Here is a 17,149-nt window from a genome sequence, read left to right as displayed (position 1 = left end):
TTTAGACCAATGAATGATGGTGATAAATCGCAAAGCATTTCTTCTCCTTCAACGTCCATGTTTGATTTCCGCAACAGAAGCAAGCAACCGGATAAAAATAAATCCTTTAAATTCCGACCGGTGCGGTCTTAGTTTATAAGCAAACAGTAGATTATAAGCGTAATTACCTGCATTTGTTTAAAATTCAATAAAAATGTGCGAAATTTCAACCAGTGGTTTAATTTTGTGGAATGTTTTTGCCAGAAATTATCGAATTGTTTCTCAGTCTCTTCTAGTTGTACCAATAACCTGTAAAAAAAATTTAACATTTACTTTACTAAAAAAAAGTTGGTATAAATACTATCTAAAAAAGTTTATATGGCTTAATTTACCTCTCGACGGCCGCCACGTGACTTATAATATTATAGGTTAGATTTGGTTTCCTCACTTGCGACAGCAACTCTTCGCCCTGCGTCGTTGCTGTTGCCAGTTCTGTTTTTAAAGCTTTATACCTAAAATGCAAAAAAAAAAACATTTCATACTAATAATATAAATACAAAAGTTTAAATGGATGGATGTTTGCTAGAATTTGTAGCCAAAAATGCTAAACGGACCTCGATTAAGTGACATTGATGTAGAGGGTAATCTGGAAGAACACGTAGGCTACTTTTGTTTTTTTAATTCCACAGGCGAAAGCTAGTTCAAAATAACATCTGAAGCCAATGAATACAAATTATTGACAGCTCCACGTTATTAATACGCACATTCTTGTTTAAATTCAGTATACTTTTCCTAATATGGCAATTAGTAGTAACTTACCTAGTTTCTTGACAGTCTAGTAATTCTTTGGTTTGTGTAGGATCGTTTCCCATATCGCAGTCGACTATTTCATGCATAAAATCGTCTAATTTGGTAGATATTTCCTTCATTAGTGTAGAAAACTTCTCCAATGCCTGGAATTTTTTTTAAATCAGTTGCTGTCCACAATATGCATAGAGTTATATATGAAAATTGTTCTCAGAATATCATACCGGCGATCAGCTCAGTATAATATTTCCCAATAACAATCCACATAAGATTTTCAGTGCGCAAGAATTAAACATCATTGTTTTGTAGGCATTAACTTATATCCGAGTATTAAATCTATCACTTCTACTAATTACTCCACTTTTTCCCACCTAAAATTAGTCAGACGACTAAATTTTAACGGTATTTGAAGTTTAGGCGTAGGCTTATCATTTAAGACTGTTACTAATTCAAATGTCGTTTCAATGTTTGGCTGCTAGTTACAGAGTTATTAAAAAGCTGACTTGATCATTGTAAAACTATCCTTACAGGCATGTATTTAAATTTAGTTAAAATAAAAAGAAGAATTCGTAGTTCAAGGGTTAAGGTATTAGAGGCACAAGTAATTATAAATTTAACTAACTATTCGCTGTTGTATCCATTCAGAGTGTGAATACTGGAGTTCGCCGCCTAAATCCGGCGTCAGCTGTGAGCGGTCAAAGTGCTCGTATAACTCCTCGATGCAGGAGCACACGAGGACTCGAAACCTGAACTCCTCTTTGAACAGCTTGCTGCTGACTTCGGACAGCGCTTTTTGCAGGAAACTGGCTGGACGCAGCACGTACACTGAGTGGATCATGCCGGGGAAGAACTCCTGGAATTGATATAAAGACAATTTTATAATGATGGCAGTTTTGCTAAGAGCGGCCGCACAACTTTGACTAAACTATCGCACAAGTGTAGTGCGATTGTCGATTGTTTTATTTGTATAAGTAAAAATCGAATAGTGTGCGCATCTCCATATAAGGAATCAAAGCGAGACTAAGCAGTTGTGCGATAGTTTAGTTTCAGATGTACGCACGCTCTTAAGCTACATTTTCAAGGTGTGTAGCCATTTATTCTGTTGTTATCGAAATAGGTAGCTACTTAATTTTAAGCTTAATAGTTTTTTTTTATAATATAAGGTGGCAAACGAGCAAGCGGCCACCTAAATCCACTGAAATGGAAAGCGACCGCTGCCCATAAACATCCGCAATTGCAGATGCGTTGCCTACCCTTAATTGACGGAGGAAGAGACGCTTATAAAGAGGAAATTTTCCCTTTCTATACGTCTCCTCCACCGTCAAATCCACTTTTCCTTCCCATCTTTTCCTTTCAAGGAAAGGGAAAGGGATAAAATTAGGCCTCCGGCACCACACTCTTAAGACGAAACGCGGAATTGCTTCCACTTCACGCCTGTTTTCTGTGTGATCGTGGTATTACACCGGGGGAGCCGGCCCATTCGTGCGAAGATGTTAAAGCGGGCTCTACCACTGTTTTAGTAAATTAATATTTTTTGAGAAATTGCTTTTCAAAACTAAATGCAATATTACATTTTCATAATACAAAACCAATACTTACAGATATCCTAATTAAGACAGTCTTCACGGAATTCCACCTGTCCTTTCTGCGGTCTATTATTATGTGAAACCCCATTTCAGCTTCTAATAATCTGAAAAAGAAAAATTATATAAATCAAAAACCTATATGAATAATTATGTTCAGATTCATAAAGACCTTTGTATGTGCATCTAGTCATCGAATTTTTTTATTAATAAAAAATAAAAGTACACTATCAAACTAGACTAAAAACAATTTATCTAAAGTACACTCAAATATGGATTACATATTCTTTAACAGATGACATTAAAAAATCGTTTAAGTTTAGCGCCCTCGTGTTAATTGTAGACACGTGCTCTTTGATAACGTAAACAAACGCGTTTCGATTGATCTAAACACGGCAATGCCCTACATTCTGCAGCTATTATTCTTTTTTTAACAACCACTTTATGTTTCTTTACACCGCAATAGTATTCTAAATAAAAATAAACATAGAATTGAATAGATTTTCTTTGCTTTTGCCTTACTACTAGAGTAGTAAATATGGTACAAGCAAGTGATATTGTATTCAGACAATGCTTAAAAATTATTAAGGATCGTATACAATTTCATAGAAAGAATTTTTTAATTATTACTTAACATCGCGTGATCCATATTCAGGCTATAGGCTACAATTTTAACATCAATGTCTTTGGGTCAGTTTGACTGATGTAACACAAGTCAATGGTAGTCATTTGTTTTTCGGAGTCTGATAGTTCTATGTTCTCCTATACTATAAGTAAAGTACTCACGAAGGCACAGAGGTGAGGTAGAGTAGCAGACGCCTGTATTCAGCTGGGGAGAGGAGGTGGAAGTTGCTGTTGTCAGGGAAGGTGATGAGGGGCCGGTGGTCGCGCGCCAGCCCACCCGTCGCCAATGCGTACTGCGGCAGTAGTAACTCTCCCACGCCCCGCCCTTCCTCGCCTTCACTGCCACAGCCATCGCACTCCGCTTCTGAAATATCAAATTAACAGATAGGTAACAAAAATGGATAGAAGTCTAATCTCTCGTCTGTCACAATATATGTTAAAAACAGCTACCTCTTCAGAATGTATTTGTTAATTCAATTCATCCTCCCTTGTCATCACTATAGGGTCTTTACCAGAAAAGAATGACAAAAGAGAACGGGATAAGAACTACTTCTGCACCTCAAGGGTTAGCGCAAATGTTATTTCTCGCCTGTCTTCTGTAAGGTCGTGGTATTTCATCGGCCCAGTAACTAACTAGGGCAAAGAAATGTTTACCTGACCAATAAATAGAAATTAAAAATAGAATTTTGTAAATACCTATTTTAAAATTTATTTTGCTCACTCGTATGTTAAATACGTATACGTATACTATATAGTTCGAAATATTTGTAGCTTTGGGTATAGTTTTGATTAAAAAAATTCAAATGGAATTCTCATCCTGTTTATCTTTGTATTACACTTTGTTTAAATCAGGCAGCGGAACTATAAATATTATCACTTTGATTGTTAAACAACATATTGTATGTATTGTAATTGTAACTATAACAAAATTCCAAATAAAAAGTTAGCATAATACAGGAAAATAGTAGCAGTATTATTAATAAAAATGTGCTTTTTAATAATACGTTAGTTAATATTTCAACGTTAGAATATTTCCGTTCACAACATTTTTAATTGAAGGCGTTGAACTTCGGAATACAGCAAATTATATCTAAAGAAAACTGTTTACACTACGTCCATTAATTTCCTTCAGAATCAACGCTTACAAACAAAAGAAATTCGCTAGTTTTCGCGGGTGAGTAAAATCAATATAACAAGTTTGTGGCAATTCGGAGAAGCTCGATACTCGGCAGGTGCGCTAACTAGTTAACTTCGTAATGTCTAAACTTCCACTACGAGGCACTTAGAAAAATAACTGCTATGAACTAGGAAAGTAAATAAGCAAGAGAGAAAAAGTTATCAAAGGTTTGCTTTTATGAAACAACATCCCTTTGCGCGAGATTAAAAAAAAAAACATAAACCTTTATTGTTCCAAAATATACTACATCTGTGTCAAATTTAATCGAGATCCGTCCAACCCTTCATGCGGCAAACTCAAATAAATGTCTGAATTTTCGCATTGACAATATTAGTAAGATTTCAACGCGTTTTTTAAAGTACCTACTTACATATATTATTACAAAACATTTAGATACATTTACGAAACTCCGATAGTAAAATCCTTGCAAGTTATTTTTTAAGTAAAGGACCGCAGGATCATGGATTATCCTTTCGCTGTGTAGACAGATGTAATTACAGTGTATACTTGTAAGAAACCCTACCACTGAAAGCCGTGCCGTCGCGAATAGGGTGGAATGCGGAAATCACTAGAACAATAGAACAAACGTACCGGAAACGAATGATGTTTACTATCTACTAAGTATCTTTTTTATAGAAATGTCGAGTAAAGCTATTAATACTATTTAACTTAATGTAAACGAACATCTCAATAAGGAGAGTATATATAGAGTATATACACTTATACGTCGTGCTTTAGGCTATATATTTTCACGCCATTAAATTTAGGGGGTAAATATTTTGGATAAAAACCCTAATGTGAGAAAGAGACCATAAGTTGCTGCCAACATCAAGGAAGCAAGATTGCCATAGTAAGGTAATACGTATTTTGACATTTGCAATTGAGAATTTGACAAATGCAAACAATAAATTTATATTTTCGTGCGGATGAAGCCGCACGCGAATAGCTAGTGTTTAACTAAAATTCTTAAGGTACTTACTTAATCTTTACCTTTGATGACAGTTTATTACGATTTCGTTTCTGTTAATTTTGTACAATCATATATCAATGTCGGATACAGGTAAAGAATGCATTATGGTAAAGTAACGAGGTAACTTTGAAAGGTAGCATTTATCATAGAGATGTATGAGAAGCTATGCGGTATAATCTATCAATATTGAAAATGTGGTTTTAAATTTATTGCGGTACAAATTTAATATTACTTATAGTATGATTTTCTATCCGTTTAACACCAAAAAGGCTTTATTGTACTAATGTTTTACATATAGTTTACTTCGTATCACATAAAGAAACATTTCCCATACTACGCGAAGTTTCTTATTCACATTTTCATCCTTAAAGAGAAATGTAATTTAACTTTATAATCCAGTAGGCCACTAAATGATCGCGTGCTACCTTTTAATCAATAGGGTATACAGCAAAATTATATTACGTAAGTACTCTACGAGAAATTCACCTATATCTATACTACTCGTAGTCTATACTGGTATTATAAAGAGTAAAGATTTTTATTTTTATATGTATAGAAATAACTTAAAAACTACTGGGCCGATTTTAATTCTTTCACCGTTAGAATGGTAATTTATCTGTAAGGTATTTTTTTAATTTTACGCGGACAGAGTCGAGAGCAACAACTAATTATACTTATATTATAAATGCGAAAGTTTAGATGGATGGATGTTTGTTAGAGTTTGTAGCCTAAACGACTTAACGGATTTTGATGAAATTTGGTATAGATGTAGAGGATAATCTGGAAGAACACATAGGCTACTCAATTTTGTTTTTTTAATCCCATGCGAACGGAGTCGCGAGTGAAAGGTAGTACTAAATAAAATGATTATTCTAGAAATTTAATTATTACTTAAATAAAATGTTTATATGCCAATAACAAGCTATAACAATGTACTTTGTGTTTAATGGTGTTGAAAATTAAAACCTTATTGAAACATCTCACTTGTAAAGGGTTAACCTAAAATAACATAACGGGAATAAAAAATACAATTCTTTTTCTAACAATGAGATAAGTTTCAAGTTCGGATTATCGCACAAGCAAAAAGGTTCTTGTAAATTGCTTTAGGGATTTCGTTTTAAAAGAACCTAAGGTTTTATTACATACAGGGTTTTATTTTTCTACACGCAAAATATTACTAGATATCGGAGTTAAGAAAGTAACGAAGTTTTTAATTGCACTAAATTGTGCTTAAAACATCTTAAAATTATAAAAATAACGCAAACTTTGAATTCAATGGATCGAATTTCAAAAATATGGATAAACAAGATGTAGCAAAGAATTTTGGGTGTAAAAACGTGCATCGACTATAGTTGTGATATGAACGTTTAGAACTAACCGGGAGATTTACGCTGTTTCTAATCTGAAACAGAATTTTAAAAGAAAAAACGGTCATTAATTGCTCTACTGAATAAAATTAACTAATACAAAAAATACGTGTGAATTTCGAGTATCAACAGTGGTAAATCGTAAACAATAAGAGGATGAGGTAATTAAGTCGTCTTGATTTGAATAGTTTGATGTAAAAGATTTTTAATGCGTTCAAAACTCAGATTTATAATATTTACTGATGTGCTTAGTACCGTGTATTTAAAAAATGCACATAATCCATTATGATTCCTCTCATTATCTTTAAAAATAACGGAGATAGTAACAATTTCGTTTAACGTCAATATTTAATAATATGTTATGTTTTGTCTTCTGTAGAAAATTGTTTAGCTAGAAAGAAATCATAATCTATCTTGTTAAAAAAATAAACTCATCTAAATGTGTTTAAACAATAACACTAAGTAAGTAGGCAAACATTCAGCACAATATTACGGTTTCCGAGATACATGGTAAACAAACACGTATTTACCTTGCTATGTACGTAAAGAAAGAAAACAACAGTAGGTAATCTCGCTGACGCTGCTGTGAATCTCAAATGAAAATGTGCTTTTTTTACTTTTACTCTTGTGTTTGAATATTCGTATGCAAAAGACGGAAAGAGATGAAATAACGTAAAACTTCTACGAATTAAATTTGGATATACAAAAACGTTCCGCATTAAAACTACAGAATAATTATGGTTTTAGTACTGTTACTCGGAACAGATCGCATTTCTTTAATAATATTTTTTTTTAGTTTCATTAACATACGAGCTGTCGCCCTCAAACTTCGGTAGCGCAAATTTGGACCACCCATTACGTAATTTTGACTTCGCGGACTTTAAAAGAAGTAGCCTAGAATAGGCCCGTTTATGTCATGTTCCCCTTAGTGAAAGCCCAGTCGAAATCTGCCCAACCGTTTTGTAGATTACACGGAACAAACGCGACTTGAGGACAGACAAACAGACAAAATTGTTTTAAATGCAATTTTTGTTATCAGCAACGCAAATACATCATGTTCAAGAAATCTGTTTTTTTTTTTTTGATAGAACAGACACTCCAATTTTATTATATGTATAGATATGTATAGAATATAGATAGATAGATGACGCGTATCTATAATCAGAAGGTAATAAATGGTTAAAACTATGACATTAAAAAAAAAATTGAATGTAATGTAGAAACTTTGCCATTGTCTTCTTTACTTCACATTATCTGTATGACTATGTTATGTAGGGCTTTTACATTATTATTGGCATACCCACATATACACCACAGATAACAACTAACTTAGACACGAAGTAGCAGTTATTGTACAATTTTAAGCGTATTTTTATCTATACTTACTTGATTTATTTTTAATAGCTATCACAAAACTTGTTAAACAAGTATTTGAATAACTGATACGTATAGAATGTTACAAAAGTGACCTTTAAATTAAGATATTAATTATGAATCAGTTGAAAAATCACAATTATATCTGTCTGATATTTAAAAAACAAACTTTACTTTCAAGACTTATAAACTGTCTTTTTAAAATGTACAGTAATATTGTTTTTGTCATCAAAGATTAAGATTAAAACAGACAAACGGATCTAATTAACGTATGCTTACGCTTTTTCGCCGACCACGCGGTAGCAAATTACAAGATAAACGTTGAGAACGTCAATTGCTCTGGAAACATTTTCAATTTCGCTATTTCCTGATGTCTTATAATAGGGCTACAATTAACATTATTCGCATAAAGTTCTTGATACTTTTTCTAGTATTATAAAATATCAAAAAACTAAATAATAGTCAAGAAAATTTAAATAACCAAACAGCCATACTAATAAATGTTAATAGATACTGGATACAGACGTTATTTTTAATAAACAAAGTAAAAGAGCTGTTAAATTGCTATTATTATATTGTGCTCACTACTGGCTATTAGAACAATAATATAATAATTTATGTAATACATACCTTTGTTATGATATCTAACCAAAAACAAACTAAGCTTCATGAGTCCAGAAGTAAGACAATATTCACGACACATTGACCAAAAGCGTGCGCACGCGCCGGCCACTCTGCACGCGGTCACGAACGACACTAGGTTCTTCATCTCCGGTGATCAAGACACCGCTATAGCGACAAACAACGGTATCGATTATACGGATCATCAACTATACTATCGATGTAAATCGGTTATAATCGATTCGATTATACATAGTTACCGTCTTTAATAGTAATAGTAATGACTTCTCGTAATGTCAGGTTCGAGAGTATTGACTATTAGATTAGAGTAATTCGGTCGTCATTACTACGTTTTGTTTTTTTCTTAACTTTTTATAGAAAAGTGGAAAAATTGATAGAGATGGTTTTAGACCTTTTAGTAAACGCCTACTGTATAAAAAAGTTTAGAGAAAACTAGAACACGATGCAAGTGTACCAACCGTTAGAAGCTAATGTTGATTGAATTTTATTCCTTTTAATTAAAACGTTCGTTAATAAACGTAAATAAAAACTTACTTCACCTCAATATCATCTAAGTCGTATGGTCGAATAACTTTGAAACATGACATAACTGGAAGTGGCGTCCGGTGTGAAATAAGTGGAATGCGAGCATCTCGTGTGCCGATGCTATAATTGAGGAATTACCGTGGAATCCGAAACATTGGATACTCCGACGCACACGACAGCAAGCGCCTCCGCTAACACCCACGCTACTGTCCTGGTCAGACATAACCTCAATTCACAAACACTGGAATAAATCACCGATATCCTTTATTACTAACGTAAAACCGAAAAAATGAGGTTCAACATTTATCGCACGATATATCCCGTCAACCACGACCGTTTCTCTGACAACGAGATTTTAAATTTTTATCGATGAGATAAAATAACGGAGCTAAACGAGATGATTCCGATAAAAACTCACACTTGATACTTTGATATACAAAATTTCACATTGATAAAACATTTATAATAAAAAAAATGTTATTCACTTATTCCCAATTTGGGTAGCGCTTAGCGTAAAAATTATACGATTTTAACGCCAAGATAAAAGAGGCCAACATATGGATTGCAAACAGAGTGGAACGATCACTGCGTTTTTAACATGACCATCTCCGATCTCGAGTAATAAACAAACGAATGTTATTGTGACGAAACAGAATTGGTATGCTATTGTAATCAATAAATAATGGATGTGAAATCATTAAAAAATAAACATCAATGTGCCGATATGTAAAAACATTCCTCTTGCGGTATTTATTCATGTAAATAATCCGACAATTCCTAAAGAAACATTTCACACAGCCGCAGATTACAATCAATGATAAGTTTACAAAATAACATAAGCAAAGTAAAGATAATCTCATGTAAATAGTATTGTACAAATGTATTGCAAACATAGAAGCGATAGAGAAGTAGGATGGGAATAATAAAAACAGCAATATAAATAATAGCACATTGTCTTAACTAAAACCAGTCATAACTCTTAGGTTAGAGTGGCATGTTATGAGAAGGGATGAATCGCATGTACCAAGACGGACGTTAGTTATGAATGTGGAGGGGTACACCGGTAGAGGTAGACCTAGAAAGAGATGGATGGATTGCGAGGATTGGAAGGTGACATGATCAAGAAGGGAGTGATGACTGAAATAACGGATGATAGAGTTATTTGGAGGACGAAAACCACACGAAAACGCCGACCATACGGGAGTAGGATAAGGCAGGGGAGATGATGATTGTCTTAACTAAAATTAGAATAGTAGTAGTAGAATATTTAGGGCCTGTCCCATAAAATTGTAAATTGAGTAATAACAATCCAAAGTGTAAAATATGTGATGGAAATATCGGATTTTGTTTCCTTATCTGTCATTTTTAAGCTATCTGAGTCTCTATCAGCCAGTAGTGGGATAGGCCCTTAGTAAAATAGACCATACAATAATGACAACTGACTGATATCTGATATCTCAGTCTATTTTTAGCAACTAACGACTCGCTTATCTTTCAAATTAGGGAGTTCGCCAACCTATTCGATGTGGGTTTATTGGGGAAAGAGTAGGTGTGCCTTTTTGGATACGGAAATAAATACAAATAATTGAGACTTGATTGGTTTGAAAAATAATAGACATCACATCGGAGTAATAAAGTTAATTAAATATAGGATTAAACTGTATTTGTATTTAAATAGCCCATAGTAATTATAATTATAAGAAATTTGAAAAGAACCAATTGCCAACAGGCTTTATAATTTTTCAAATTCTTTAACAGCAAAGTTTGATAATAACTGTTCGTACGGAAAGTTCATTGACCTACATTCCTTACAAACTTATTTCAAATGGTAAAAGTATTACGGGGGCAAACAAATTTCGGCGGGAAATAGGCATTTACTGCATTGCCCACCGGGCACAAAGGAAATGAAGAATGCTGTAATAAACTTTATAACCTACTTTAGGTACACTTTATATTACTATAGTGAATATTACGACCACTGAAGTGTATATAATGTACTAAAAGCTTTTATATTGTGGAAATATGTACAACAATATTTAATTAAAATACCAGACCAAAGACAAAATATGTCAAAAGAGTTGTAACCTTTTGGTTTAACCAATTTCTCTCAAAGGTTTTATTACTTATTTTTGCATATGCTTTTAGCTAGCGGCCACTTAAATTCGCCGAAAAAGTGATGCGACCGCTGCACATAGAAGTCCTCGTAATAGCAGATGTATTTATTGTGCTTGATCTACGGAGAAACTGCCGCATAGAAAAGGGATTATTTCCTCTTCCAATGCGTCATTAGTGTACATGGCGGGAAGGGAAGGCGGGAAGGGAAAGGGAAGATACGTAAGGCAGGGAACCTAATGTGGAAGACATTTATGGAGACCTATGGCTATTAACTACCAAAATTTTGATTGTCATTTATTCGTTTTTAAAAAAATCTCTTATTATAAAGTTTGAGTGAAAATAACCAACACATAACTCTCTCTCTCTCTTAGTGCCTCTCCATTAATGAAGGTTGGTCGTCAGCTCAGCGAACTTTTCCCGGTCTTGTGCCAGGCGAAATAGGTATTTTATGCTGGCAATATTCGTCCACTCCCTGATATTTCGCAACCACGATTTCTTTCTTCTTCCAGCGCGTCTTTTACCTAACACGTAACGTAAGGTAGTAAACTTTTGTTTACGTTTTGTTCTGTTCTTGCTGACCTTACTATAGTACCCCGAACAATAGCTCTGGCATAAGGTTTAATTTACTCAACATAAATGTTTATTTATAAAAGATGTTTTGTTATGGTAATACCAGACCTTCCGTAACAAGCATTGTTTACAACTTGTAGAAGGTCGTGTACTATCCACAAACCGGGAAATACTTGAAAGACAGAGTTATGTGTGTTTATAAATATTAGTGTTTATTTACAACCTGTCGGTAATTATTTCAAAGAATAAACAGTTCAAATATTTTTAGTTTTTACATTTATACTTCCATTGGTTTTCTTGCAAATTTTATGGCGGTACAAACTCACGGTTTGGATTTTTCTTTTGTTTTCATTTTTTTTTCGTTTTGTTTTATTATTAAAGAAGCATTACGTGACTATGATGGTGTTCATATCCGTAATATCATAATAAAAAACTTTCATCGCGTTTTAATTACAAGAAAGCAAACATTCTTGTGTGTAACACTGTCTAACTCGATCTTAACGGGTCATAAAAGTCAGTGCAAAACGTGAAAGCAGATAAAACGCAGCCTATACCATAAAATTGAAACGAATTTGAGATAAACGCATTGTTACGTCGTCCTGGAATATCTCAAGTTGTTTGAAATATATTCATTACTAGTTCTAAATAATCTGATATTTAGGTGAAGGTTAGAAAACTACACCAACAGGAAGCAAAAAGATTAACTGTGCACCTTTATATGCATGTTTAAAAGAAAATTATGTGTAACTATGTGTTATATTATGTATTTGATATGCTTGAATGGCCTTGAGATACGATAGGAGAGGCAGACAGACGCCGGCATTACCAGTGCTATTGTCTCTGCGACCTTGTACCTTGTGTGGAGGACAACAGTAGTCAATAATTCTATAGACACGTTAATACAAACAAGCCTTAAGGTTCATTGACGTATACCTTCTACAGATTAAAACTATGTTTACAAATTATGCTTAGCGTTTACAAACTGAAATATAACCTTGAAATGCAAGTTATCCCAGACTGGTTCCTTAAACGTCTGCAGCTATCGCTTTAAGGGTCCACTCGACCGATAAACCGGCTTTTTGATCTCCAGATTTGGCTTCATGTCTTTTAATAAAAATGTTGAGTATACTGATGAATTTCATTTCACTTGCCCTTGAGTTAAAAGTTACCGATAATAAGCATTAACCAAACACTTTAAATATACGTAAATTCTTATGTATTTGTGAGCATTACGATATATTTTTTTATGTATGGTTAAATCTGTTTTGTAATTACGCAAAAAGTGTAACTACAATATTATCTATTCTATTTCTTGTTTATGGCTCTCCCTCAGCGGATTGGAACTACAATAATAAATGTAACAACCTCTGAACGAAATTATACGTCTGTAACTAACGTTAATTATACTAATTGGAGACTGTTCTATGCAATAAGATGTCGCTCCAAAGACCCTAACATAAAGACTTTACAAAGAATAACATTTATGTGCAAAAACAAAAGATCTTGTTATCGAGTGACGGATAAACAAAGAGTTTTGTTATTCCCGTTGCACGTCCAAACAAAGAGGTTTATTTTTACTAATTCACATGCGAACATCTCAAAGATGTCAAGCTGCGACTCTGTAAGGGCATTTAAAAGTAAATATTTATAGGGACGATGAAAGGATACGTTCTGACTTTATCCCAAATAAAATATGCAGACTAGTGCAGTAACAAACTGTGGGCCAACATGATTGTGTATGAAACGAAATAAACCGTGGGGGAGAAACTGTTTTAGGAGACTGCGGTTATAAGAGACATTCTTTTAATCTGTATTAAAACAGTTATACAATTATGCTCGAAAAATATACAAGAATTCTTTCTTTAATAAAAAGCCCTACACTTCCGTTATGCTTTAGGGTATATATTTTAACGCCAATAAACTTAGGGGTAAATAATTTGGATAAAAACCGTAATGTGGGAATGAGACCATAAGTTGCTGCCAACATCAAGAAAGCAAGGTTACCATGCTTTGTCATGTCATGTCATTTTGACATTTGCTATTGATAATTTGACAAATGTAAACAATGAAATTAATTTTTCTTAATTTTATGCGGATGAAGTCGCACGGCAACAGCTAGTCATTAATATTACCGGAGTCTTCGTTTGACACAAAAGTTGTTGGTAATCTCTCAGTTGCAATGAATAAAAAGCGTGTGAAATTGAAAAAAATCTAGGTTTGAAGTTATGTAAGTAAGCGCAAACAAAGACGCCGCAGTTACGATTCCGGACATTGTTGCTGTTTACAAAATTATTTCTCATATAATAAGATAACCGTGTAATTAGAACATTAATCGATCAAAAAACATCGCTACTGATCTAATTCAATAAATGACAACAATAAAAATACAATTATCACGGATTTGTTTGGTACTTGTCGGTTTTTCAATTAAAGTTACAAGGGTTTAAAGGATTATTCTTGGTTTTTCACATAATAATGCCGCAATATCTCGCGAATTTATTCATCATTTATCGTCGAGGACGTAGCTTCATACGTGTAGACGTGTTCTTCAAAAGGATTCACGCGTCCTTACTTTAATGCAGTCCGCAATCCTTTCGAGTGCACATTTGTGCCTCTTGTTGACATAGTTTATGTTCAAGTACTGAACCATAGACAGGAGACAACGCAATGAGAGTAGAGGACAAAATTATTCACTCTTTTCACAGACTGATTTAATATTAATGGCAAAGTTAAGTAGTTTAGTCCTCTTGGGTATATGCCTAGTGTAAAAAGTACATAGAGGGACGGTTTACTAATGCTTTCAACGCTAAATAGTAATTTGGGTTCCATTATATTAATAATTTGGCTTAAAGTTGCATAAAATGCTCCGGTAATTCTTGCTTTGGCATTCGTTGTGCGTTTTTACGACGTTTATGAGCAGGTAAGAAGGAATTAACTGTAACGAACCTTGGAGACTGCATAATCTGGCAGGTAACAAAATTAATAAAGAAAAAATAAATACAAAGAAAGCCTTACAATGTTATATAGTACAGTCTTCATGAAGGCCCTAGTATCTATTGACTTAAGAACTGTAAAGACACGGCACATAATAAACTAAAGCTTTACGCTATTGTATTTCGTGCGGCTAGTCGCGGTAACCTAACACTAAATTGGCGACAGGCTGACAGAGCACATCGTATTCCTGTAATAATGTTAGCGTACTTAGACCTAGCACGATGAAAATCGGTTTTAATTATGTATCAAAAGGTTTTGTAAAAAATATGTAATACTATTTATTTTTTCGTATGGTCAAAGTGACCATGCGTTTGTTGACCATTGTAGAGTTTTAAACATTATAAGTAACGAAATAAGTGTTACTTTACATACAATATCACTGTGGTAAAACATGGCTGAAATAGATAAATACAACATAATCGCAGTATGTTTATCAAGTCATTATGGATCGACAGTGATATCTTTATCACTGCTAATATGTTCGAGGACAAAACGAGCAAAATATTAAAAGCGCGCACAACTTTGACGAAACTATCGCACGACTATTTAGTCGCTTTGATATCTATGAGCTTATATAAGGGTGCACACTCGATTTTTAGTGCAACTAAACTGTTAAATGGGCTGCGAAACAATCGCACGATAGTTGTACGATAGTCACCGCTCTGTTTATCTCAGTTAAGTTTAAAAAGTTTTTTCTAAGAAACAAGAGCAAACCATCATATCCACTTGTATTGTTATAAAATATATGATATGTGAAAACTCTTAAAATGAATAAAGAAGTTATAAAACGCCACACATTGTAATATTTTTTTACGCACAATACATAAATTTCATTTTGCATGCTTTCAATTTTACTTCGGCGTGAAAAGTAAAATCCATCAAAAGACGAACATCTCTCCAGCACGCACCGTGCATACGAAATGAGTTTTGTTACTGATTTAGATTCTAAATTGATAAGCGAGATAAGAAAATGAATGATAACAAACGGAGAATATTTTGGTTATCCTAAATTAAATTTCGCACAAACTCCTTCTGTTTGTTTATGAAAAATATACAATAGATCCATAGATTAGAATCTTAATAAGGCTGTGGAGAATTTTAGCTTCAATTTTAAATTAATTGTTCAGCTTATTCAACTGAACAGTTGTTCAAAGAGCATGTTGAATGCATGTCTATTTTGCACGTTCTTTTTATTTATATTTATTGTAGAATCCTATCTCCCGCGCAGTCGCTAATAATACGAACGTGTTGTGTTTACATTGTATTATTATTATGTGTATATGTACACAGATTATCACAATGCACGTATGTTTGTAGAGCTACTAGTATAAAATGAAGGTTAAAAACAACTCAACCTTAACAAAACATTATTTCATACGATTCCAAAGTCAGATTTGATTTTAATATTTATTAATGAAATATCTCTCTATTAAATTTAACTATACTTGCAATAAATAAAATAATATAATTAGGTAATAGTAGATTAACGTTTAGTTGACTAAAATAAATAAATAAAACTACTACCTCGACCAAAAAATATTTCCAATTTGTTGGGCACTTCAAAACGTATTTTCATTTCACAAAATTTTGTTTTCCACTGAGCCACGACACTTCGATTTCCGAACTGACAGCGAGGTTATTAAAAAAAAAAACAAAAATGTTGGCGCGCCGTCACGATTGAATGGCGCGGGTGTGCTCCGGTGACAGAGCGCGTACTGAGCGCTTGCCAACGGGATACTCCCGCCGCGCCGGCCTACATCGAGAACTGATCGCGTCGAGATGTGATGTAATCTGCATGTGACGAAATGAACGAAGCGATTAGAACTGTTTTGATGAGACGTCAGAGTACAACGCCGGCTGTTGCATAGCATTTACATAATAATGTCTTCGGCCGGTCATTATCGAGTCGGGTACGAAAAGTGCGGCAAAAAATCCCCTATATTTAAAAAAAACATACAGACGAATTCAGTACCTCCTTCTTTTGGGAAGTCCGTAAAAAGAAGACGAGGAAATTTTGAGGACTTAATTCTACAATATTTTCAGAATACTTGTCATTTATTTCTGTAAAAGATTTCCCTGAAATATTTTTATAGAATATAAAATAGAGTGCTTTTCTACGGATTGAACGATTTAAACTGAAAACGTATGTCATTGTTTAAATTGGAAAAAATAACAACGAACTTATTAAACTCTACAAGTTAGTTCGTATAATTGTTAGGAAAAACCTGCACACTGTTTACATTCCACAAAGTTCAACTTAGCGTATTACAATGTTATTTTACAGCTATGTTATCGAGGAAACCGTTTCTTAGAATTTTGGACACTAATTAGGTGTCTAAAATTCTAAAAAGATTAACTAAAAACCTCCACTAAGTTGACTGAAAGCTTAACACGTATTTATCAAATTATTTGACAGTTTAAT

At 33.6% G+C, this 17,149-nt stretch overlaps 1 protein-coding gene across 7 annotated transcripts in view; it reads right to left on the bottom strand.

The window, feature by feature from the left end:
• The window catches only part of LOC106111857 (guanine nucleotide exchange factor DBS-like), a 71,219-nt gene that overhangs the window by 42,824 nt on the left and 11,246 nt on the right, over positions 1–17,149 (bottom strand). For 4 of the 7 annotated variants that reach the window (XR_001226203.1, XM_013294014.1, XM_013294015.1 and 1 more), the window contains exons 2-7: positions 3,156–3,357; positions 2,386–2,476; positions 1,409–1,639; positions 799–932; positions 372–491; positions 168–288 (exon numbers count right to left, since the gene is read on the bottom strand). Coding sequence is in view for 6 of the 7 variants with exons in the window: in XM_013294014.1 (XP_013149468.1) it covers positions 168–288; positions 372–491; positions 799–932; positions 1,409–1,639; positions 2,386–2,476; positions 3,156–3,357 (899 nt within the window). In the remaining variant the exon portion in view is untranslated. Of the gene's footprint in view, positions 1–167; positions 289–371; positions 492–798; positions 933–1,408; positions 1,640–2,385; positions 2,477–3,155; positions 3,358–8,511; positions 8,666–16,248; positions 16,456–17,149 lie in introns of those variants that run through there. The other 3 variants (XM_013294017.1, XM_013294018.1, XM_013294016.1) reach the window with 3 other exon arrangements.

Source organism: Papilio polytes, unplaced genomic scaffold, assembly GCF_000836215.1.
Source record: "Papilio polytes unplaced genomic scaffold, Ppol_1.0 DF824146.1, whole genome shotgun sequence".
Taxonomy (NCBI): domain Eukaryota; kingdom Metazoa; phylum Arthropoda; class Insecta; order Lepidoptera; family Papilionidae; genus Papilio; species Papilio polytes.
Note: the sequence above shows the minus strand (reverse complement) of the source record. Positions and strands in the feature narration are given on the sequence as shown.